The sequence below is a fragment of the Balaenoptera physalus genome (genome assembly GCF_965194825.1).
Source record: "Balaenoptera physalus genome assembly, chromosome: 13".
NCBI lineage: Eukaryota > Metazoa > Chordata > Mammalia > Artiodactyla > Balaenopteridae > Balaenoptera > Balaenoptera physalus.
In genome coordinates this window covers 54,746,670-54,774,198 of record NC_138892.1, presented here as the reverse complement: position 1 = coordinate 54,774,198, position 27,529 = coordinate 54,746,670, and the positions used below count along the sequence as shown (strand labels likewise).

Sequence of the window (27,529 nt, the reverse complement as noted above, 5' to 3'; positions counted from 1 at the left end):
AACTCTCCAGAAGGTGGGCATAGAGGGAACCTACCTCAACAAAATAAAGGCCATATATGACAAACCCACAGCAAACATCATTCTCAATGGTGAAAAACTGAAAGCATTTCCTCTAAGATCAGGAAAAAGACAAGGATGTCCACTCTCACCACTACTATTCAACATAGTTTTGGAAGTCCTAGCCACGGCAGTCAAAGAAGAAAAAGAAATAAAAGGAATCCAAATTGGAAAAGAAGAGGTTAAAACTGTCACTGTTTGCAGATGACATGATACTATACATAGATAATCCTAAAGATGCCACCAGAAAACTACTAGAGTTAATCAGTGAATTTGGTAAAGTTGCAGGATACAAAATTAATGCACAGAAATCTTGCATTCCTGTACACTAACAACAAAAGATCAGAAAGAAAAATTAAGGAAACACTCCCATTCACCGTTGCAACAAAAAGAATAAAATACCTACGAGTAAACCTACCTATGCAGGTAAAAACCTGTACTCAGAAAATTATAAGACACTGATGAAAGAAATCAAAGATGACACAAACAGATGGAGAGATTTACCATGTTCTTGGCTTAGAAGAATCAGTGTTGTGAAAATCACTATACTACCCACAGCAACCTACAGATGCATTGCAATCCCTATCAAACTACCAATGGCATTTTTTACGGAACTAGAACAAAAGATCTTAAAATTTGTATGGAGACACAAAAGACCCCAAATAGCCAAAGCAAATCCTGAGGGGAAAAAAGCAGAGCTGGAGGAATCAGGCTCCCTGACTTCAGACTATACTACAAAGCTACAATAATCAAGACAGTATGGTACTGGCACAGAAACAGAAATATAGATCAGTGGAACAGGATAGAAAGCCCAGAGATAAACCCATGCACATATGGTCACCTTATCTTTGATAAAGGAGGCAAGGATATACAGTGGAGAAAAGGCAGTCTCTTCAATAAGTGGTGCTGGGAAAACTGGACAGCTACATGTAAATGAATGAAATTAGAACCTCCCTAATACCATACACAAAAATAAACTCAAAATGGATTAAAGACCTAAATGTAAGACCAGACACTATAAAACTCTTAGAGGAAAACATAGGAGGAACACTCTTTGACATAAATCACAGCAAGATCTTTTTTGACCCACCTCCTAGAGTAATGGAAATAAAAACAAAAATAAACAAATGGGACCTAATGAAACTTAAAAGCTTTTTGCCCAGCAAAGGGAACTATAAGCAAGAGGAAAAGACAACCCTCAGGATGGGAGAAAATATTTGCAAACAAATCAATGGACAAAGGATTAAGCTCCAAAATATACAAGCAGTTCATGCAGCTCAATATCAAAAAACAAACAACCCAATCAAAAAAATGGGCAGAAGACCTAAATAGACATCTCTCCAAAGGAGACATTCACATGGCCAAGAGGCACATGAAAAGCTGCTCAACATCACTAATTACTAGAGAAATGCAAATCAAAACTACAATGACGTATCACCTCATACTGGTTAGAATGGGCATCATCAGAAAATCTACAAACAATAAATGCTGGAGAGGGTGTGGAGAAAAGGGAACCCTCTTGCACTGTTGGGAATGTAAATTTATACAGCCACTATGGAGAACAGTATGGAGGTTCCTTCAAAAACTAAAAATAGAATTACCATGTGACCCAGCAATCCCACTACTGGGCATATACCCAGAGAAAACCATAATTCAAAAAGACACATGCACCCCAATGTTCATTGCAGCACTATTTACAATAGCCAGGTCATGAAAGCAACCTAAATGCCCATTGACAGATGAGTGGATAAAGAAGATGTGGTACATATGTACAATGGAGTATTACTCAGCCATAAAAAGGAACGATATTGGGTCATTTGTAGAGATGTGGATGGACCTAGAGACTGTGATACAGAGTGAAGTAAGTCAGAAAGAGAAAAACAAATATTGTATATTAACGCATATATGTGGAATCGAGAAAAATGGTACAGATGAACCAGTTTGCAAGGCAGAAATAGACACACAGACGTAGAGAACAAATGTATGGACAACAAGGGGGGAAAGTGGAGAGGGGGGTGGGATGAACTGGGAGATTGGGATTGACATATATACACTAATATGTATAAAATAGATAACTAATAAGAACTTGCTGTATAAAAAATAAAATTAAATTTTAAAAAGTCAGTTTCCAATATTTATAGAAAGATAAAGGCTTGATTTTACTAAAAAATGTTATACTTTTAAATGTATATTCATTTAAGATGAATTAATCTAGCATAGCATTAAAATTCCCATTAAGATTACTGGCAAATTTATTTGTTTTTGCAAAGTGACATAACCTTATGGGATAAGGACTAGCTTCCAACCTTTAGAAAAAAAAAACAGCAGCAATAGTCATGAAAGATATAGAGGCTGTCTTTCGGGTTTAGGTTTCCATGTACTTTGTCGAAGTGTTTAAAGAGCTGTTGGTTTTGCTATTTTCCCCGACAGAGTTTATTTGATATAAAGAACACATAAGATGTGGATTATAAGTGACCAATGAAGATAGTATTAAAATATTTTTAATTTGTTAGTTTTCTTTATTATCATTGAGCATGTAGACTACCATCTTAATCTTTGGCCAAGGTTTATACTTATCCTGTCACTTAAACTAAAATGTAGATATCCTTTAAGGATTCAGATCACTTGCGTGGGTGTTGGTGTGGGTGTGGGTGTGTGTGTATGCATGAGCATGTATTTGGGCATACTTCCCCTTTGTACTCTGACTTAAGTTTTATTATAATTTTACAGCTGATATATATGGGGTTTTTTTAACATGTTGAAAATGTAGGCCTTGCATTTTTGTAATATATAGCAGACCTTGATTTTAAGCACTTCTTAAAGGGGTAAAAGGAAAACCAGGATTCAGTTTTTTGTTACATGTCCTCAAAGTTAGATTCAAGAATCCAGTCACTCAGTGACTATATATGGAATTGCTGATAGGTGCCTTGAACTTTGGAAGGCAGCTATGCTCACCACTATACCACCAACGCTAGTGCCTTGAACTTTGTTACTGCTAATATAAAATAAAATATGAATTATTAGGCTAGTGATCTGCAAAATCCAAAAGACGCTTGAACCCGTTTTTTTCTTTTCTTTAAGTTTAAAACAAGTAAATAGCTACAAGTCTATGAATTGATCAAGGTTGCACTTCTTTGGAGCCTGCTCTTTTTGTTTAACTTTGGGGTAGTTGGTTTTTCAGTCTGAGAGTTGATCTTTTATTTGTGATGAAGGGAGGTGTTTTCTTAAAACTACAAAAATATTAGTGGGATAGCATTGTGTGTGTAAATTTTGGTTGATATGGTTTTGTGTGTTTTACCTGTTGGTTTGTGAGGGTGTTTATGTTTACTAAAGGCTTTGTTAGAACAAGCAGTAGTACAGTTCATATAAACTGTTATAAAGTGAGAGTATAGAAGCTACAATAGAAAGTATTTGAAATTATAAGTAAAAACTTAAAAAAAAAATAATACCAGGAATAAATTATAGCCAATTGAGATTGTCAGAGTTACTGATTTACCATGTTTATTTGTAACACTGTATTCATTTATTTACATCATTATTTGCTTTTAGCAAATAACCTTGATTCTTGTTCAGGTTTCTTCTAGTGAATAAAAAAAATAATGATTGAAAGTATGCTTTTGATTTATATCCAAAGCATCCATCATAAATATCTTATAAGATAACCTATTAAAAATTAAGGAAGAATCTATCCTTTTCCACAAAATTTTTTTTAGTTACATGTAAAAAGAAAGAGGGACTGACTTCTCTTAGTTCTTTGTAAAATTACCCTGATTCTCTTAAGGTTGAATATTATGTAGGTTTCTCTTAAGATTAATATTTATTGTACTCATAGTACAAATTATCCTGAGGTTGTATTTACCCAGTTAAATAAACTGCATTAATCTAACAAACTAGAAGATTCTTTCCATAATAATAATACTGAAGTGTGTACTTGCTTCAAATCATTTCATTTTTGCATTGCTGATCACCCCAGGCTGTTTTCTGCATTTGAATACCAGATTTTGCTGGTCTAGCGTAGAATACTATAAATAGAATCTTCGATGCATCAGAACAGTGATGTCACAAAGGCCCTGGAAATCTCTGCTCTCACCTGTAACTAAAGCACAACTCTTCCAGCTTCTACTGTTCTCACTCTATTACAGTAGCAGGATGTAAAAGGGACATCAATGAGATGATTTATTGCTGCGGGTGGTGTTTAAAATCTGAATGTTTTACATTTGATGGAGCAGTGAAGAATGGAGCAAGCTGTGAAGCTGCTCCAGTTAATCAAGGGTAGAAAGACATAATGTGGTTTGTATTGGTTGGTGTGGTATATGATGCCATGATTTTGTTGATTGAATGAGGAGTATATTAATTAAGGGGGTTATTTTGATTTAGGTTCATGTTAAAAGTACCTGAGTTAAGTGCTTTATAAAAAAATTAATGACTGACCGCATATCTCAAATAGGTTTAAAGTACTCTGTTCATTATAACTATATGATGATAATTGGCTGCATTATGAAAAAGATTTTTTGTTTTCTTCCAGTGTGAAAAACTCAAATTATTGTCTCCCATCATATACTGCTTATAAGAACTATGATTATTCAGAACCTGGAAGAAACAATGAACAGCCCGGCCTCTGTGGCCTAAGTAACTTGGGAAATACGTGTTTCATGAACTCAGCTATTCAGGTAGGTCTTTCCAAACAAAGTGAAACTCATGTTTTATGGTAATCAATAATACAAGAGAAATAGAGTTGGGTTTTACATGTCAGAATATGAGTATTATATGTGTTTGGAGAGTTTGTGTTTTCATGGAAGATTTAAGCATACACATTTGAATCATTCATTCTAAGAATATCTTATCATGATTCTCAGGTGGCATGTGATTGATTATCATATAGTAGAAGATTAAATATAAGTTCATACAAAAAATATAATTCCAAACAGAAAACCTAGGTTCTCTGAGAAGAAAAAAAAGCGAGTGAGATCTCTCCTTTATATGAAGTCTCTTGCTTTTTTTTAGACATTGGTGGGAATTTCAGAGAATGATTATTTTATGGTCACCAGTGTTCTAACTCTAAATAAAATTAATTTTAAATCTTTTTTTTTACCTTCGTGTGAAATTAAGATTTGTAAAAATAAGAAAATTTTATGAACCTTTTGTATACATACTTTTAACAAATCACTTTCCCTTAATACTCTTTCAATTTGGGGATATAACAGATCACTGCCCTTTTTTTCCCTTTGTCTCTCCATAGAGCTTCCCTTTTCTTCCTGCTCTGTCTGTACCTTCTTCCAGTTTTACCTGTGAAATATTTATGTCTTTGATTGATTGTGAAGTAACAAGATCTGTGTATACTTTAATATCACTGTTACTGTGCATAAAATTAGAGCTGGTTATTTTATTCCCCTTTTACAAATAAAATTCTGTATTTCAAAAAGCCCAAAATAATGGTATACTATTTTGATATTTGAATTTTAACCTTCTTTTGGAAGTCCTTTTTTTTCTTTCTTTTTTTTGTATGTGTGTGTGTGTGCAATTCTGAATTTTTATTTTTAAATCTGCAGTATTCTGTTCTCTGTATTTTAATACTGAATCTCCTATGCCCAAGGGGCACCCTCCAAAGATATAAATTAAATACATATATGGATTGATAAGGACATTATTGCAAATCTTGACTATCTGAGAAAAGTATAGGACTCTTTATCATCCAAAATTCAAAATAAATCCTTTGTACATAGTCATTAATCCACTTGTTTCCTAAATGAACCATTGTCTTTATAGCATTCTTGAAAAATTAGAAATTTAACTGTCATAACTCTTGACCAGGAGTTGGCAACTTTTCTGAGACATGCACTGGGATGTATAGTTGATTAATTCCTGATATCTTGGTTTAGAGTTGAGCCACTCAGGAAATAGCCTATCTGCTGAAGCAGATACTGTGTAGGTTAATAAACTATTCCTTTAAACTTTCTTTGATGAGTAATATTGCTTATACTTTAATGTGAATTACTTTATCCAAAATTTTTTTCTAGGTTCCTAGCACTAGTTAGACAATTAAATTTTAAAATATTATATCTTTATTTTCTGGAAGAGGAGAAAGGGAACTCATCTGAGAAGAGCAAGCCAAAACATATTGTTATCCTGGCAGTTATTTAGATAACAAAGTAAAGTGCATGGGTGCCGAGCTTTCAGAGTAGGAACAGGGCAGACATATTGTAATTTTGTTTGTATATCTGTTGGACTACCCTGCCTAAGCACTGAAAAATCATCTTCAGCACCACCTCTGGAAAATGTTTTATATAATCGGTGGTTACATCAGTATCAGAAAACCCTTTCTCATATCACCAATCATATTAATTGTTATACAGCTGCTTATCCTTGCACTACCAAAATTACTTTGGTTCTGGAGGCTTGATATTCTTGAGGTCTTTTGGGTTTTGTTTTGTTTTTTAACATTGTAGTATGGAAAACCAATCTTGGTGCTTTTTCATAAGGATTAAGACTAGGATTTTCAAAAAGTTTTAATAGCATAAGCATAAAAAATTTGAGTCTGTTAGAACAAGAGTTAATGTTCTTGCTAATCATTCATGGTAGTCTCTAGCTTACATTCAAACTAAATTCCTTCTAGGGCAATATTACATTCTAGTTTCCTGTGCCTTTGTTATAGTCTATTTAGTGTTGTCTCCATATGATTAACTCAATTTCTCAAAAACAAGTATTAAAATGAAATCTTCTAATCAGCTATGTTGAACTAGATTTGGCATTTGTTGAACTGTTTTGTGTATGTTTAAGGTATAAGAAACTTCATTTATTAGTTTTTGCTTCTGTTCAAAGCACTTTTATTACAATAGGTATGTCTAATGCTGACCTTCTCTTTTAATATATTTCACCTTTACATGTTTCATTTCAACTGAGATATAGCCGTGAGGGTGAGGTTTGTTAGGGTGATAGTTTGTAATTTTCTGATAATATCATAAAGTAAGAAAAAATTTTCATGAAAATTTTAGCAAAGTATTTTAAGCAGTGGATATTATTTTATGTCTGTATCTTGTTGGAAACTGTACTTTTTCTAAAATAAAACTCTCCAATCAAGTTGGAGAAGAGAAAAAATTAGTTTTAATTTTTGCTGCTTTTGACTTTTAATCCAAATCGAGAATTAGAAAAGCTAGTACTTCAGTTTTATTTTCTTAAAGCATCTGTGATTTTTAATTGCTTTAGATGTCAGCTCTCAAGTTGAAAATTCACCATAGGAGGGAATATAAAATGGTGGCAGTAGCCTATGTTATTCTGTTTCATGAACACCATGTAAGTTCTTAGGTCCACAGATGAAAAGGGTAAAAGATAGTTAATAGAGTAGATTTTTTTAAATAATATTTTTAGATACCATTTCCTCAGTTATGCTTTTTTTTTCAAGTTTCTTCGTGACTTCTGTGAAACTTCAGATAATTCATGAACTTCAGAAAATATTATAAAATAAAACTTCTACTGATAATTTATATTTTAATATAATTCCTTTTATTAATTCAATAATTCTAAAAATATGAGTGGGCATTAGTACATCAGGCAGTGTAATTATTGATATATTGTTAACAATATGGATGTGAAAGCATACCTATTTTTTCTTTGTGAGAATGGGTTATGTTTAACCCATCAGTAGCCTTGAGATGATGAAATTGTTTGATCGCTTGTGATTAAAAACTTAAGAAGCACCAATCTGAGTGTGACTTAATATCATTATTGTTATTATTCAATTTAATTATATTGATATTCAAGATTTTCTCTGATTTAATGGTACAATTGAGTATTAAATTTTTCTGATGAGTATAGTACTGCCATACAGTTTCAATTTGTCAAGTTAATATTTACTGAATGGCAAACATGTGAGATACTTTTAGACATAGATCCTGACTTATGAAGAGTATAGTCTTGATATTGTGATTTTTCAAATGTTTTACTTTTTAGCATGAAAATCTTTTTTTAATTATTACTGTGAAAAGTTTAATTGTATCCTCAATATTTAAACAGATGTAGTGAAGTTGCTTTGGTTGGGTGAAGTGCCCAGAGTCCCATCTGCTTTCTTCTATTTAGTGGCCCCAGAAGCATTCTTGTGGGATCCCAGGACTCTGAGGAACAGTTTAAAAACCATATTCTGGCTAGAGAAAAGAAAACAACACATTAAAAATTAGCGATATAAGTTAGAAGCACAGACTGTGGAGTTACACTATCTGAATTGAAAACGTCTCTACTACTGATCACCTGTGCTGCCCTGTATAAGTTATTTCTACAACTCATTTTTCTCCTCAGGTGAGGAAAATAATAGTACCCATATCTTAGGAGTTTTGTGGGGATTAAGTGAGGTGATGAATATAAAGCTCTTAGGATAGTGACTGGCACATTGTAAATGAATAGGTATTAGATTATGATGTTATTTTATCTTTTTAAATTGAAGGAGTCAAGCAGAATGACTTCGGGAAAATTCTACCATCCATAGTCCGTGTATTTATTTGTTCTCCTTTCCTACAAGTCTTATTCCACTTTGTCAGGACCTAGTGAATGAAGAAAGACTTGAATGTACTTTTAATTCTTTTTTGCTTAGTAGTATTACAATAATGGTATTTATCATCTCCATTTCTGAGCTGTGTTAATTTAGGTCTCCTAGGCATACTGATAGGCAAGGGATATAACAACATAGAACTGTTCATGAATAATCAATCTGCAGGAAATTTAAAATTCTTGAGTTCAGGTTATCTCTGGCCTCAGCCTCCTGAGTAGTTATGATTACAGGCATATACCACCGTGTCCCAGTGGTACAAATAAGTTAACAAAGTAGTTTTCTAGGGCCCTAAATGTATTACTCCATTGAGAGAATGTCTAGTTTTTGAAATTTGCATTATTGGAGGTAATTTTAATTAGCATTAGTTGATTAGTAGATTTCAGGAGCACTCCAACCCTTGTCTTTTTCATTGTCAAGGCCTAGGAGGCTCATGATTGGCCTCCTGAAAGAAGCAACTCTTCAGATGGATTTGAAGCAGGGGAGTGATATGGTCTTTTCCACTGGAAAGCTGCATGGCGTGAGATAGTTGTTTTCAAACTCTTTACTTGGAAGTAACAGGGCTCCTTAAATAGACTCTAGGAAGTCACTGAAAAAACTGATAGTAATCAAGGACCTGTTCATTATCCCTGTCATACAATGCAGTCAGTTGAAATTCCAGACACTTTTAAGGTCAGCTTCTTCCTGTGATCTGTTGGGTTAGGGAAAAAATCTTTCTGTAAATTTAGAAGAATATAGAAAGTTGAAAGTTTTTTTGTAAGACTTAATTAAAGAGAATGAGTAATACTACACAGAAATAATATTCTTTTAGGAAACTAGATTCTCATTATAATGTAAAACAGTGAAAAAGTCATTACTAAAGCTATTATTTCTGTGTTCTAGTACTTTATAGCTTTGAATGTGACTAAGTGTAATGCTTTTCTACACTTACCTGAGACTCTCGTTTTGCATTTATTGGAACAAATTCTTGGAAACCCACTTTAACATGAAGCTTTGTAATTTTATTCAGATTAACCAAACTTACAGCTGAATAAATGAACATAGTTTCAATCACAAAAAGAAACACCTAATCCCTAAGACATAGAATTTTAAAAAACAGTTTAGGATTTTAAAGAAAATGATGACTTCCGGTAAACTGAGAATGTGGCTGATTAAAAATTCAAATAATATTCCTAGGGCAGATTTTTATCTATCCAAGCAATTAAACTCAGTTATTTGAGTTCCTTCCATACTATGTGCCAAAAATTACATGGCAAACTAGCATCAAAAATATGTTTAGTTATCTATCAAATGACAGCTCAATCAGATCTTTCCAATTTGATAAAGGTAAAGAAATGGAAACAGCCTTACTTGTATTAGAACCATTCACTTTCCCATCACAGATACCAATGTTTCTACTTCTCCCTTGTTTGCAGGGAAAGGGAGATGTATCCCTTCCCTTTAGAAAAAGAAAGGGGGCTTGGAAAAGAGAACCTGAATTCTCAGGCAGCTTATTTGTGGAAAGAGTATATATAGCAAAGTTCTGTAAGTATTTAGTTTTCATAACTGGAGCAGAAACGGTATCTCTGTAAGAATGCCTTGTACCTGTGTAACTTGGCTAAAATGATTTCTAGTCATGAAAATATGCCTTTCTTAACCAACAGTCTTACTTGTCTGTTCTTCACATTCTTCCAAATTAGTATACAAATTTCTCTAGGATTAATGCTTCTATTTCTGTTAATATAAACTTTCTAATGTTTTGTCAGTCCCTAATTCTATAATAGGAAATGACAGGAGTACAGGTTACAGGGGAAAGGCTTATTTCAAGGAGTTGTAAATAATTACATCTGATTTTAATACAGAATTGTTTTACATTATATTCATTAGGTAGAATTACTTGCAGTGCTAACATTTATGGCAGCAGTTTTTAATATAATCAGACTGAAGTATCTTGTATTGATTTTAATAACTACTCAAAGTATTTGTAATTGAAAACATGAGAAATGTCAATCTTTAATATATAATAATTTATATATATTTATATATAATTTATAATATATAAATTTGTAACTACAAATTTGCCCCCTCTAAAAAAACAGAAGAAAAGAAAAAGCAGTTCCAGATTTACTTCTGTTACCTGAAATTCAAAAACAGTTCATTTTCTTGATGTCAAAATCTTTTCTAAAATACATTTTCTTCCTTTAATAAAGGTATGCATATCATTCAACACATTATGATTGGAATATTCTTAAGTATATCAGGGTTACGTTCTAAATTTTATAAATTGGTATTATTGAATAGTGTCACTAGAAAATATAAGATATTGGACTGATAGAGCCTTTCAAAGGAGAAAGCCATGCTAAATTTCTCTTAAAGCCTTGTTTGTTGTCTTTTGCCTATTTGTTCTGACGTATACATTTAAATTCTGGTCAGTTACGGCTATGCTGTTTTAATTACTAAAAGGCCCTCGTCTATTAGATTTTTTTCTTCTAATATCACACTTAAGATCATCTTTCTATTTTAGTTTGTGAGTAAAAATAGTTTGTGGTGATGCATGTTACCAATGATCAACTTCATTAGTGTTTTCACTTTGCATGATTCAGACGGTTTCCCTGGGAGGTTATGTACACAGTTACTCATTTGATGGTGTGTTCGAAATAGTTTAAGAACTCCTTTTGGAATTGCTTTCATTCTTCTGAATTTCACTGATGGATATTTCTCTTCCTTTGATGACAAAGTTGATTTTTCAAAAACCTGATGTTATTCAGAGCATTATCTGCAGAATATTATAGGTGATCAAGCTGGATAATTTTTTTCAAATGATAAATATACTTGACAAGTCATCCATTCATTTACTCAGCAAATATTCATCAAGGGCCCACTAAGTGCCTTTCACTCTGATAGGCAGTAACTATACCATGGTGAGCAAAACCAGTACTATTTCCATGGATCGTAGTCTAGTAGGGGAGATAAACATTAAATAAATTGTGAATATTTTAAGCATCATGAAAAGAAAAAATCATGGAGAGTGCTCTGAGTATAACAAGAGCTGGGAGAGCACCTAATTTATACTGGATACCATATTTCCCCAGAAGTAACCTTTGAGCTATGACCAAAGAACAGGTGTTAGGCAGGTGAGAGTTGAAGTCAGATGGAGGAACCAAAGATAAGTAACCTGTGGGATAATATTTAAATGGGGGTGGGATAAAATGAGTTCAGAGAAATAAGCAAAAGCCAGATCATGTAGGGGGAATATGGATTGCAATGTATTAAAAGGCATTGAAGGTTCCAGGCTGCTAGCATCTCATCTGGTTTATTGCAATTATCTTCTAGCTGATTTCTCTGCTTATACCCTTAACTCCTATGGTCTGTCCTCACAAGAACAGCCAGAGCGATGTTTTTAAACTTAAGGCATTTCCTGTTACCCTTTGTCCATATCACTAAATGCCTTCTCATTTCACTCAACAGAAGCTAGAGTTCTTAAAAGAGAATATAAGGCCGTGTATGATCTGGCTTCTATCTTATTTTCTACCACTTTCCTCCATGCTCACTCTGCTCCATCCTCAGGAGCCCCCTCACATATTGCACGAATGTTCCTGCCTTGGGGTCTCTGAACTTATAATTTCCTATACTTGGAATGTTCTTTCTCCAAATGTTTATATCCTTACTTTCTCACTTCCTTTAGGTCTCTATTATCAGTCAGATCCTTCCCTACTCACTGTATACAATGGTAACTGCCCTCTCCCATTCCATGATCACCTGATATATGCTATATATATATATATATTTGAGTTTTTTGTTTATCTGTTTGCCTCCCTCTACTCCCAACTCATGCTCCATGAGCACAGGGGTTTTGTTTTAGTCACTGCCATAGCCCCATTACCTCAAACAATGTCTGGCATGTATTGTAGAAGGCATTCAAATTAATGAAAAGTGAAGGAAATCACAAGTGTGTGTCTGGTTTTTGGCTTGTACATCATAATGTTAACATAATGGTAACAGTGGGAGGAGAGACACAGAAGAAGTAGGTTTGGGGTAAGGAGAAGATTATGAGTTAATTTTAGGCATGTTCAGTTTGTCATGCCAATGAAACATCCAAGTGGATATATCATAGGCAGTTGGATATTCTAGTATGGAATATAGACCAGAGGCCTAGGTTGGAAATAAAAATATGACTGTAGATGGTATTTAAAATCAGGGAAATGATTGCATCTGTGAAGTGAGGCCATCTGTGAAAAAGAGATCCCAGGACTAAGCCTTACAATATAACATTTGAATATAACATTTGAATATAACATTTGAATGGAGGAAAGGCACTACTGTTGCAACAGGAAAAAAAGAAATGGATTATGGACGCAAGTAGTTTCTAGATTTTGTAATGACGTCCATTATCCTAAAAGTACGAGACCAGATCATAAGCTAAGAATGAAAGAATAATATTGCTCAGCAATGTTGAGATCTCATTTAGGATTGGAGACCATCAATTTAGAATGGTATAAATTTATTCACTTGAGAGTTTCTCTAACAGTGTTTAGCTACATGGTGCATAAAATAGATAGGTTCATACAATAAAATGATTGGGTTCATCTAGGGATGTAGAGAGAAAAGGTCAAAGGAATTAAGAGCAACTAGACTAATTTTCTTATTTAGCTAATCCAGTAAACTTCCACTGAGACCTACTCCGTGCCAAGCGTTGTTCTAGACACTGGTGGTACAGAGTTGAACAAGACTGTGCCTATCCTCTCGAATGTCGTGCTGTAGTGAATGAGATAGCCATATAAATAAATAAGATGTAATATGTGATATGATAGAAAGCATGATCAGCCAAATGTTTTGAAAGCAAAGAAAAGAGAGCCATTGGGAAATAAGTGAGGCTTCACCAAGGAGGTGACACTTGAGTTGGGTCTTGATTTCATTTGACTGAGTATATTATTCATTATGACTTACGTTTGGTTCATCTGGTCATAAAAATAGCAGTGACTTACCAGAGGTACAACTATAACATTATAGCTCATGCTTGTTACCACATTTTTCCACCACAAAAATCCCTACATCAGAGGGAGGAACACTCCCAAACTCATTCTACGAAGCCACCATCACCCTGATACCAAAACCAGACAAAGATGTCACAAAGAAAGAAAAATAAAGGCCAATATCACTGATGAACATAGATGCAAAAATCCTCAACAAAATACTAGCAAACAGAATCCAACAGCACATTAAAAGGGTCATACACCACGATCAAGTGGGGTTTATCCCAGGAATGCAAGGATTCTTCAGTATACGCAAATCAATCAATGTGATACACCATATTAACAAATTGAAGGAGAAAAAACATATGATCATCTCAATAGATGCAGAGAAAGCTTTCGACAAAATTCAACACCCATTTATGATGAAAACCCTCCAGAAAATAGGCATAGAGGGAACTTACCTCAACATAATAAAGGCCATATATGACAAACCCACAGCCAACATCGCCCTCAATGGTGAAAAACTGAAACCATTTCCACTAAGATCAGGAACAAGACAAGGTTGCCCACTCTCACCACTATGATTCAACATTGTTTTGGAAGTGTTAGCCACAGCAATCAGAGAAGAAAAAGAAAGAAAAGGAATACAAATCGGAAAAGAAGTAAACCTGTCACTGTTTGCAGATGACATGATACTATACATAGAGAATCCTAAAGATGCTACCAGAAAACTACTAGAGCTAATCAATGAATTTGGTAAAGTAGCAGGATACAAAATTAATGCACAGAAATCTCTTGCATTCCTATACACTAATGATGAAAAATGTGAAAGTGAAGTTAAGGAAACACTCCCATTTACCATTGCAACAAACAGAATAAAATACCTAGGAATAAACCTACCTACGGAGACAAAAGACCTGTATGCAGAAAATTATAAGAAACTGATGAAACAAATTAAAGATGATACAAACAGATGGAGAGATATACCATGTTCTTGGATGGGAAGAATCAACATTGTGAAAATGACTATACTACCCAAAGCAATCTACAGATTCAGTGCAATCCCTATCAAACTACCAAGGGCATTTTTCACAGAAGTAGAACAAAAAATTTCACAATTTGTATGGAAACACAAAAGACCGTGAATAGCCAAAGCAATCTTGAGAAAGAAAACAGGAGCTGGAGGAATCAGGCTCCCTGACGTCAGACTGTACTACAAAGCTACAGTAATCAAGACAGTATGGGTCTGGCACAAAAACAGAAATATAGATCAATGGAACAGGATAGAAAGCCCAGAGATAAACCCATGCACATATGGTCACCTTATTTTTGATAAAGGAGGCAAGAATACACAGTGGAGAAAAGGCAGTCTCTTCAATAAGTGGTGCTGGGAAAACGGGACAGCTACATGTAAAAGAATGAAATTAGAACACTCCCTAACACCATACACAAAAATAAACTCAAAATGGATTAAAGACCTAAATATAAGGCCAGACACTATAAAACTCTTAGAGGAAAACATAGGCAGAACACTCTATGACATAAATCACAGCAAGATCCTTTTTGACCCACTCCTAGAGAAATGGAAATAAAAACAAAAATAAACAAATGGGACCTAATGAAACTTAAAAGCTTCTGCACAGCAAAGGAAACCATAAACAAGATGAAAATACAACCCTCAGAATGGGAGAGAATATTTGCAAATGAAGCAACTGACAAAGGATGAATCTCATGCAGCTCAATATCAAAAAAACAAACAACCCAATCCAAAAATGGGCAGAAGACCTAAATAGACATTTCTCCAAAGAAGATATACAGATGGCCAACAAACACATGAAAGGATGCTCAACATCATTAATCATTAGAGCAATACAAATCAAAACTACAATGAGTTATCACCTCACACTGGTCAGAATGGCCATCATCAAAAAATCTACAAACAATAAATGCTGGAGAGGGTGTGGAGAAAAGGGAACCCTCTTGCACTCTTGGTGGGAATGTAAATTGATACAGCCACTATGGAGAACAGTATGGAGGTTCCTTAAAAAACTAAAAATAGAACTACCATATGACCCAGTAATCCCACTGCTGGGCATATACCCTGAGAAAACCATAATTCAAAAAGAGTCATGTACCACAGTGTTCATTCTAGCACTATTTACAATAACCAGGACATGGAAGCAACCTAAGTGTCCATCAACAGATGAATGGATAAAGAAGATGTGGCACATATATGCAATGGAATATTTCACAGCCATATAAAGAAACGAAATTGAGTTATTTGTAGTGAGGTGGATGGTCCTATATACACTCCCAAATGTAAAACTGATAGCTAGTGGGAAGCAGCCACACAGCACAGGGAGATCAGCTCAGTGCTTTGTGATCACTTAGAGAGAGGGGTGGGATGGGGAGGGTAGGAGGGAGGGAGACGCAAGAGGGAAGAGATATGGAGATATATATATGTGTGTAGCTGATTCACTTTGTTATAAAGCAAAAACTAACACACCATTGTAAAGCAATTATACTCCAATAAAGATATTAAAAAAAAAAAAAGAAATCGTATTTTACCACAGTAAAAACCACATTGTTCATTCACTCAATAAACACATACTGACACCTCCTGGGTGCTAGACAGCAATGCTTTTTCATACGTCTGCCAACTCTAAAAAGAGAAGTACCTAAATATTTTGAGCAGTGACAATATCTATGAAACAAACATATAGTCTCCTAAAGTAATTAAGTCAAAAATGATGTTCATTTTAATTTGAAGTGTTTACTGGAAAAATCACTCTTTGCTTTATAATCAAGTCCCATGTATAATTAAAAATATGTCTTCATTTAGATTTTTTTAATATATAAATTTATTTATTTATTTATTTTTGGCTGCTTTAGGTCTTCATTGCTGTGCGCAGGCCTCCTCTAGTTGCGGCAAGGTGGGGGCTACTCTTCGTTGCGATGCGCGGGCTTCTCATTGCCGTGGCTTCTGTTGTTGCAGAGCGTGGGCTCTAGGTGCGCAGGCTTCTGTAGTTGCAGCACACGGACTCAGTAGTTGTGGCGCACGGGCTTAGTTGCTCCACGGCATATGGGATCTCCCCAGATTAGGGCTCGAACCCATGTCCCCTGCATTGGCAGGCAGATTCTTAACCACTGTGCCACCAGGGAAGTCCTATTTAGAGAGATTTTGTTTTGAATATAAACTGAATCATTGACTGACACACACACGCCAATATACATACACACATACATATTTATTATGCATATATGAATGAATACATATATTTTTAAATAGTTTTGGTATATGATTAAGGTATTTTGTGTAATTCTTCAGTAATTGCCCAGGGCTTTTCTAAGCATTATATACCTTGCCCAAGAGAAAGCTTTCAGTAACTGTTTTTAAAAGAAATTAAAAACAAGTTCTTGACCAAAATATTACTAACTGTTCGTAAGGCAATTCTTAATAGCAAGATATAATATACTTTATGATTCCTCTTACATTCATTGAATACCATACCAAAAGTATCTATATCATCATAATTATGCCACTGTCTTCCTGAGACCTCTCTTACCTTCCCTGAGACTTGTTCCATTAATTGTCTCTTCTTTGTTCTATATCTTTAACCTCACCTCTTCACTGTCTTCCTTTCCACATATATACATGGTCAACTCTTTTTTTTTTAATGGGGTGGGAGGGAGATGGAGTGAGGAGGACCTTTGACCTTGAAAAGGGTGGTCTGTCCTTTCTCCCTACTTTCTCATGTCCCATTCAATAGCCCTCATGTCTGCAGCTTAGCATAGTAGTTAAAGCTTAGATTTTGCAACTTGACTGCTTGGATTCAAATCCTAGTTCTGTTACTTGTAAGTTGTGTGACCTTGGGTAAGAAACTTTTTAGTTTATCTGTTAAATGAAGATAACATGCTTAAGAAGTGCTTGGGACATAACAAGCAATGTGTAAGTATCAACTGCTGTTATATCATCACTGTGACCATCATACCACCCCATAGAAATTGTTTTTGGTAAGGTCATTCTTGACTCCCTGTTTCCTAGGCTCTTTGTAGCCCCTTTACCTTTGAGAAGTTGACATCAGCTTAAAAGTGACAAATCCCAGATCTATCTCCACCATACTTCTCCCTCCTGAGTTTCCCTCCAAAATATAACTATTAGATGGACATTTCTGCCTAAACAATATTACAGATAACTCAAACTCAGCATGTCTATGACTAAACATATTTCCTAGAAGCCCGATGCTTTTATTTATTATACTCCCTTATAGGTGCAACCATTAATTAACCCAAGTCAAAACCTGAGACTTACCACAAGTTCTGTTCATTCTACTACCTCTTAAATGTCACTTGTATCTATCTTTTCCTTTCCTGTCAGTACAGTATTTTAATACTTGAGCATCTTTTAAGTGAACTGTTGAAAAATACATCTAACTCATCTCTTTGTTCCATCATTTATCCTCTTCTAATCCATTTAGTACACTGCTCCCAGAGTCAGTTTTTAAAAGCAAATACCTCCTTGCTTAAAACTCATTTCCGGGACTTCCCTGGTGGTGCAGTGGTTAAGAATCCGCCTGCCAATGCAGGGGACACGGGTTCGAGCCCTGGTCCGGGAAGATCCCACATGCCGCGGAGCAGCTAAGCCTGTGCTCCACAACTACTGAGCCTGCGCTCTAGAGCCCGTGTGCCACAACTCCTGAAGCCTGCTTGCCTGGAGCCCCCTCACCGCCACTGGGAAAAGCCCACACAGCAACGAAGACCCAACGCAGACAAAAATTAATTAATTAATTAATTATTTTTTTTAAACCTCATTTCCTATCACCTAAAGGATAAAATCCAAACCGGACCCTACCTAGCTCTTTAACTAAAACTAAAGGTTCTTGGAATTCATTAAGTTTCAAATCTCTTTATATATAATGTTACCTCTTCCCTAGTTGCCTTTCACACACACACGTGCGTGCATGCGCACACACATACAAACACACACACACCCCTTTTCCTCTATCTCTTCTGGACAAATACCTGCTACACAGTAAGAATCATGAAATTAGAGGCTATCTTTGGTTTTCTTTTATATCCCCAATGTTTGGTATAATGCCACATAATAGTAACTACATTAGAACAGTGTTTCTCACAGTGTTTGGATGAGACAGTGCTGGTCAACAATAAAATAACTATAGAAATTAAGCATAAGTGAGTGATCCAGAACTTTTATAGCAGTTAGGTTAGTTTCATATCTATTAAATCTAATAATTTTAAAATGGGTCTTTTCTGTATGTTATTTCTTATTTCATTTTTCTAGTGGTTCATTTTTATTTTCTAAAAAACTTTATAGAAGTATCAGTCTGTGACAGTTTGAAAATTTAAAAAGATACTAGTCCTTCCACATAGATGATTTGAGAAGCACTGTATTAAGAAAATTTACCTGAAATATTTAGTACTTGACCTGTACCAGATTTATGATATTTCTGGAGCTGTCTAAATGTCAAAGAGCACAATAATTTTTAAAAGAATTATAGCTTGTAATATATATATTTACTTCTTGCAAAGACCTACCAATTTATATAAAGTCTAATAAACACTACAGCTTATGTTCTGCCGATGTAGCCAGTCTGATAGCACTTGAATTGGGCTGCCATGTTAATCACAGCTTGGCAGAACATACCCTACTACTCTGCAAATTGTTTCTTGAATGATTTCACAGTGAATGGCATGAAAACATCATTTTAGAACAGTATTTCTGTATTTCTAGTCTCTTAACATAATGGTCTTCTGTTCTTAATATTTGTTGAGTGATTAATCAAATTTAAAGTTCTCTTTTATTATGAAAATAGTTAGAAACCTTCATAGTTATGTTATCACATAGTCCTTAAATTTCTGTTTCAACTCAGCTGAAATATTAATATTGTCAATTATGGGCCTAGTGTAATGAAATGATACAGAGAAATATATGACTTGGTAGTTCTTTTAAAGAATGTAGTAATAAGTCAGTTAAACTTTTTAAAAAAATTCTGCTGTCCCTTTCTTTATGCCTTAGCAGGATAACTAAAAGATGAACAAATCACATAATTCTTAATACTAATTTATTCAAAAATGTTTCTTTACTGAATATTATGTGCAGGGGACTGAACAAAACTATAAAACACTTGTTTTTTCTTAAAACCTTTCACTCTCTTGCTTGCTTAAAATATTGGCATTCATTTCATTGTGAGCCAGTTTTGAATTATTAATAGGGTAATTAATAAGCTACTAAACATTAAAATTGAACTAATAAGCTTTAGTTCTTTAAAATAAATATAACTTACACTAATATTTATTAATGTTATTAGAACCATTTAGCTTGAGCATGCTTCCCATAAACTGAATATCTAAACATAAAATCATTCAATAAATAGCCTGTTACTTAAAAAAAAAAAAAAATTAAACAATTGCTGTTACAATCTAGTAGTTTTAAAACATCATACAACTACCTGAAGCTTATAGCATTGTTGTTGATCTAATCATTATCCCAGAAGCTTTCAAATTTATCTCTATTGCAAGTGGATCTTCTATCCAGTTTCTACTTTTAGCTTTTAATATGAAAAAATCACTGGTCTTTATATAATCATGCTTTTTTAATCGTGACATCTCTAGTTATAGGACTTACTCACTGCAAGTAACAGCGTAGTGCTTTTGACAAAGTTTTCCTTCCTCAATCCTATAGATGAGGAGGGGAAAGGCACTGACATTTCTTTGCTAGCCAAAAGGTTTCCCATTAGTCTCATACTTCCCAAGCTTTCATAATAATTCTTAATTAAATTCAAGTAGTGTGTGAAGAGAGATTACATAGAATTTGAAGAAAGGGTGACAGCATGGACTTTAAATGAAGTTTAATTTTATTTATGTCCTAAGCATAGTGACCAGATTAATGATAAACGTGAATATGTTAGAACATCTTTGTCCAATTCAAAAATACTGCCTTTAGAACTACTTTATGTAAAATTTCAATATTTTAAGTCAAGTGTATGGCAGTTCTCTCTTCACTAACTAGGTGGGAGAGGGAAGAAAACAAAGTTTTTTTAAACTAAATAAATAAAAAGAAAGTTATATCCATGTATATATTACTTACACAAATTTGTTCTTTAAAGAAAGCTTGAAGAGAGAATGGAAATGTAAAGCAAAATAGAGCTATAGTTGTATTTGTTTTACTAAAATATATGGAGAAACTTCAGAATTGATCTCAAATATAATGAGATTTGCCTTTCCTAGGAAAAAAAAATAACAAAAAATAAAACATGAAGTGTCTTAAAAATATCTCATTTTCCAAACCTCCGTGGTGAAGGGGCAGGCTTATATTTGTAGTTCTTCATTGTAAAAGTCTACGTCATAGTTTTCTGTCTTATCCACTACTTTTTTACAGAATTTGAGCCAGTATCCCAGTTTTAATAAAATGCTTTGGAGTTATACAGTACCTTTTTAGAACGTTTATACTCTTGTCATGACGAATTGAAAAATAACAACATGACAAATTCGAAAATTCTTTATCCATCTAATCTTAAAATCCAAAACAAGATATTTGGGGGTATTCTAAGATTACTTTAACCATGGATTACTTTAGGTTTTATTTTTTAAATCATAAGAAAATAAAATGGTTTCCTCATTTTAGATTGGGTTTTTAGTATTGGTCAGTTTGAAAGTGTAGCTACTTTATGAGTTGTGAGTGGCGTTACATTTTGATCAGTTACAGAATGAGTTACACAACTCAAAGGCTTTAGGTAATCAAAAATTAAGTTTGTTTTCTTTCCTGTTCTAGTTACCGGTTTACTAAAATAGTGAGCATACATGATCACTTGAAAATTGGGCTTCTGGAGCACCTGAACAGAAAGGGAGTGGTTCATATTCAGCATTACAAAAGACAACTTTCTCTTTTTGAAGGGGATTACTTTGACTATTTTCCAGGTACTGGGGAAATTCCAGATTCATTACAAGTTATTGGGATGGCTATTAATTATTCATTTCCTAAAATATGTTGATTATAGACTTGAGATTTGGTTATATAGTAGAACTTTATTTCAATTCATCAATTTAAAAAAAACTATATAGAAGTTTATAGTGAAATACAAAATTGAGACTCTTACATGAGTCACTCTTTCAGAGAACTTGAGAAACATCAGTCTTACTGATCAGAACATATTTAATGGAAGAACTTTTTGAAAGTAATGTAAGAGGAATAGGATTTTTGCATGTGTATGTAAGGAAAAGTTATGTATAAAACATTGTAGTCTTTCCATGAAATTTAAGTAATGAGAGAGAATCATACTTCACATAATACTGCAATTTTAGGATGTTGGGTTAAGGGCAGAAATTTATAACCAGAGAGTTTTTCATAGATAATTAATACTTTATAAAATAGTCCAGTGGTATATGCATTCTTTTTAAAGAAGTTCTTCATGGTGACAGTGATTAAAGGTCTATATACATTGAGCCATATAGAATGTCCACTGGATGAGATACTTGATTATTTAGAAGAATTTTTTTAAGAATTGTGGTGTCTAGTTCCAGGTTGATTTGGGAAAAAGAGTCTTCATGAAAATATATTACCAAATATTTTTCTTTCACATATCTTTTACTTATATGGATTTATCTTGACAGTTATTTTTTGGAGTATTCACAATAGTTATTTTTCCCTCATTAGGAAAGCCTCTTTAGGCATTATTTGGACTTTATTTTTGAACTTGTAGAACTTTAAATAGGTTATAGTTATATAACAGGGTGCAATTCAGATCTTAGTCAAGTGTTTTCCCACTGTTCTCAGTCTCTAAGGACTGATTTACTGTATAAGTTTTTATTCATTCATCACACCTTTATTACGGTATGTGCCAGGCATTGTGCTAGATGCTAAGTTCCAAAGGTGAATAAGACATGGACTCTGCTCTCAAGATAAGGACAGTCTAAGTGAGTTTAAGGTATAGCATTAGTCCAGAAGAAGGAATGTTAGTTCTTCCTTGAGGTGCTGAGATGTTGAGATGAGTTTTAAAGAATAAGTAGGAATTTCTTACAGGGGAAGAATGTTCTAAGAAGGGGAGGAGTACATGCTAAGGCTCAGTCTTAATACGTTAAACTAAGGAATATATCTTAAGACCCTGTATTCAAATTCACATTCAAGAATACTCTTACTTGCAATTTCCATTTTAAATGCGTATGTGAACACAAGTAGAGAACTACAAAGCCATTTTGAGGAACAGATACATTTGCTCACAAAACGATTGGCTTGCACATAATACACCATTCTCGTCATTCCTCATGGATCAACATCTTTTCATGCTAGCTTATATCCTCAACCTTCCAGTTAGCCAGCTGTGAAGATGCTGCATCACAAAGGCTAAATTAATGAATGCCAAGTCTACCATACACTAAATATGAAATTTTACTGTTTCATATTACCATATACTAAATGTGAAATTTAGTTTTTTAATCCTTAGATCTTCAAATGCTCTTGTCAGTTTTCCACACTATTAACTTGCCTAGGGATCATAAAAAACATTTAAATAAATAATTTGCCTAGTTAACAAGTGCATTTGCCTGTTGATTAATGTAGCTTTTTTACTTTTTCTCTTTTGCATCAAGAATTGAAACTACTAGTACAGAATCTTTTTCTTCAGTCTGATTATTGCTTTATTTTTAACATGGTATTTGACAGAATTCTACCCAATATTAGGACCAACTCTAGACACAATTATAATACAAACAAAATGTGGCTTGAGATATGTGTTTTATGATCAGTCACATTACTTCATATATGGACCTCATTTTTTTGGTGATGACTTGTAAGAGGTGGTTCTTAAACTATGAAAGTGTTGGCATTTGTCAGTGTCAGGCAGTTGAAATCAAATGAATTAACAGAGGTGAAGCTCAAAATGGCATGTGACTATTAGAATGTCACAAAACTCATAAGTAGCTGTAAAAATAACATACTAATATTGTTTATATAATCCTTTTTGTTTTTATCATACATTCATATATATTCTCAGGTTTTGTGGGGGGTTTTTAATTCTCAGTTTTTGCTAAGAAAAACCATGTATGTTAAGGATGAGGGTTTTTTTTTTTTATTTTGCAGTTCAGGAAGCATTGAGAATAAGAGATATATCCACATAGGCACAACATATGTTGTATGATTTCTAGTCCATATTACATTACTGGAGTAAAGTATCATGAGTTAAAAAGGACATTTCCTATGTCTACATATGTAGGACTTCTAATATATATATGCCTTAAGAAAGGAATTGTTTTGGAACAGTCCCAATCAGATAGGAAAGTGATGTTTTTTATAATAGAAGAATCTTTGAGAGAAATGCTTCAGAACTCTGGTTATAGTTTTTATTATTGAACTAATGAAAGTTATCTTTATTCTTTAAAACATTGTATTTAATGGCAGCCAGTCCAAGTATCCAATTTTCTTGTAATTGTCAAAGATGTTCATGTTTCGAAGATAGCCTCATGTTAAAAGATTGAATAATGAGTTGCATAAATTAAAAATCAAGCTGTATTATGACCAAATTTAAGAAATGGGCTTCTTTTCTTCTACCAGAATGATGACATTGAATACTGATGTCACCTGGAGGAAATATTTTAGTTGTTTGAGCTCTATTCCAATAGTTCCTTGAAATTTATACCAAAAGAGAACTTTTAATGTTTAACTGGTTTTAATATTATTTCAAGAATATAGTGACTCCTATAAAAACATATTCAAGGTGAAGGAGAAAATTATGGTATTTTCAAGATGAGGAAAAAAAGTCTAACATCAGTTTAGTTTTTAAACTATTATGATCTATGTATTAGAACAGTTAAGCTGGCTATTGAATTTCTGTATTTGTGTTTTAGAAAATTTTTAGAAAAATTAAGGTTGTGAATTCCTTGAAACATTATGTTCAGCAAATAAGATGCTTTGGGGGACCATTTAGGATTTAATAGTTTACATTTAAATATAAAGTTTATCTCAAAATATATTGGTTATGATATGTTGACAGGAAATATAGGCAGTTACTTATTAAGACTATTTCTGTTTTGTTGTTTAGTTTGTTATCAGTGAATTATAATCAGTTTCAAACTGGCATGAGTCACTATGAAAATAAGAACTGGTCTCTGTGTCACTGACTTTTTAAAAATCCAAGTAGAGGCCCACTACAAAGCAGATGGTAGATTAAATGAAAGTCAAACAAAAGGGGACCAGGGAGTTTTTAATAGGTGCTGTCTTTTTGGATTTAGTATTCAGGTAGAAGTGCTTGAAGAAACTTTTGAAATTATTCATTACAAGCAAAAATATTTTGCCTCACTTTGTGATATTTCATTCAACAAAATTTGAGTACTCTGTGCCAAACATTGAAAGAAAAGAGTTAAAAAAAGAAGAAATGGAGGATAAATACATTAGTAAATATAGGCAAAAAACATTTTAACTAAGCATGCATTTATTGTATACATGCTAAATGCCAAGGGACATTGTGCTCAGTGCTAGAGACATGAATTTAAAGGATATCATGATTCCTGCTCTCGTGGAAGTCTCAGTCCATTTGGCAAGACAGACAACCTAAAAATTAAAATTACAGTATATTATAAAATAAATGCTGTAATAAAAGTAAGCACTAAGCAATAAGGAAAGATACAGGAGGAAACACTATAAGGGAACCTGGGAATCCTTCCTAGACAGGATACCTGAATGGTTTAGTAGAAGTTAGTAAGGCAAAGAAGGTATATTTCACATAGGTAGAGTAATGAGAACTTATAAAGTGAGAGAATGCATGGAGGTCAAAGAACCACAAGTAATCAAATAAGGCTGGGATGGAAGTTTTTTTGTTTTTTGTTTTTTTTAAAGGTATTTTATTGACAAGGCATGTAAATAGATGGGCAAAAGACAGACCCTTCTAAAGATTTGAAATTTTAATCTGAAATTGCTATTAAAGGATTTGTAGCAAGGAAGTGACATAATTAAGTCATAAATTTTAGTGACAAATTTTAGAAAGATCACTCTGGATGCTATGGAAAGCTAAAAAGATTTTCAATTATAGTTGGAAGCTCTTTGCAAGATAAGGATAAACATGAATAATTAGGTAAAAACAAAGCTCAAGAATTATTCATGTTTGCACAACTTGATTTTTTGAAGTGTTTAAACGGTAAAGCATTAGGTTCTTTATATAATTGTTACACGCAGTAGTAGAATATTATATTCTTAGTATAACCCTGAGCTGATCAAATATAAGGATTTGAAAACTAATTGATAATTGTTGTAAATGCTGTCTGACCTCCAGTTTGCCTCATCGACTATTTAGTGTTGGTCCTTTTGTACTAAATGAGATGGTACTGCTAAGTGATGGCATTTATGCCCTGTGTAGTCATGGTATATTCTGGGTTGCCTGGCCCGACCTCCAGTGCTGGGTTTATAATTAAAATGACATATATTACAAAAAGAAAAGAGAAAATGAAACTCAGAAGGCCTGTAAGATTATGAAAGTTTGAGATATAAAAGGAATTAAGAGGAAAGGTAGAAAAAAAATCCCTTCCCTAATTATTTCCTACACTGTAGCTTACCTCTTGTTCACATAAAATATTTTACTGCTGAAAAAGACATGTAAATAACTGTACAGCCTGTATAGCCCACCTCAAACATTTTTTAACTGTTGATATTATTTTCATTGCCGAAGAATAATACAGTAACAAGTTCCATGATATTATAAAGAGTTCTCCCTTTTACCTTGAGGTAGGGGCCAGACTACCAGTTTGGATAGTATTATTTTTATTAGAAAATTCCAAAATAGATATCGTAGTTACATGAGTACACATAAATTGATTTATAATTGAAACCACAAAATATAACGCCATAATCTATTTTTAAGAATTGAATATGCTTAATTTTGGAGTTTTAGCCAAACAGTATATGACATATAGTCGTAGTTTATAGCATCCAAGTTATCAGCATGAACTCAGCAGGCTGAACCTTTCATAGTTACCAAAACTATTTAACTTATTCCATATGAGTGGTAAGCAAGCTTTGAAAAACTTTTATTTCCATTAATATAAGTCTGAACTGTCATAAGAACAGGTTTCTACTACTTTACGTGCAAGCAACTAGCTTCACTTAAGGCACTTTGTCACTTTACTCCAAGACAAATATCTTCCTGCAGCCAAAAAAATGTTAACCTATATGACCGTATGTCTGTGTCAGTCATTACATGTTCTAATTAATGGCTCTAGACATCTACTTGATAAAGTAATATTCGGTTCAAAATGAAGTCACATTTTATGGTATTATCAACTTAAAAAATTATTTCATCTTGAGATAAAATATTGTGGAAAAACTGTACCTCCGCCGTCTCTTTTATTTTAAATCCTAAATTATTTAATTCAAAATGGAACAGAGCTGGAGAATTAACTTATTCTTAATTTTAATCTTGCCAGAAAGGAAAGTTGGATTGTTGTGTTATTTAAGAAGAGCTAGAAGAAGTAAGAACACAGTTAGCCAGAGTTCACATAACAAAAGTTTGTTTTCTGAGGTTCAGCTGATCTGTACTCTCCCTTCTAAAAATGGTTGATCCAAAAGGAAAGTTTAGAAGGTTGCTCTTCCATGATAAGGAACTGACAATGGAAGCAGTAAATACCTCTTTAAAGTTCATTTCTTGCTTGCGCTCTGTCTCAGTTTTTACCTACTCAGGCTAATTTGCAGATGCCTGGGACGATTAGACAATCCATAATTTCTACCACTCAAGTAAAAGAAGGAAAGAAAATTCTGAGCTTCTCTCCCAGTTAACCAGTAGTTTGCTGTGGTTAAAATTAATGCAGATTTTACAGCAACAAATATTAGCGTTTTCATTTACTATAAGTAATTGACTTGAAATTTGGGAAATGAATAGTTGAGTACATCATTTGAGTGTTTATGTGATCAGTTACTTATTAGTGCAAGAGGTCATTTTGTAAATTTTTCTCTGTGTATTATCACTTTGTTTCTCTCTACATT

At 33.6% G+C, this 27,529-nt stretch overlaps 1 protein-coding gene across 8 annotated transcripts in view; it reads left to right on the top strand.

Moving 5' to 3' along the window:
• Nucleotides 1-27,529, top strand: part of USP15 (ubiquitin specific peptidase 15) — a 119,928-nt gene that overhangs the window by 67,817 nt on the left and 24,582 nt on the right. For 6 of the 8 annotated variants that reach the window (XR_014252874.1, XM_082422712.1, XM_082422710.1 and 3 more), the window contains one exon: nt 4,583-4,727. Coding sequence is in view for 6 of the 8 variants with exons in the window: in XM_082422712.1 (XP_082278838.1) it covers nt 4,583-4,727 (145 nt within the window). In the remaining 2 variants the exon portion in view is untranslated. Of the gene's footprint in view, nt 1-4,582; nt 4,728-21,337; nt 21,484-27,529 lie in introns of those variants that run through there. The other 2 variants (XM_082422717.1, XM_082422716.1) reach the window with 2 other exon arrangements.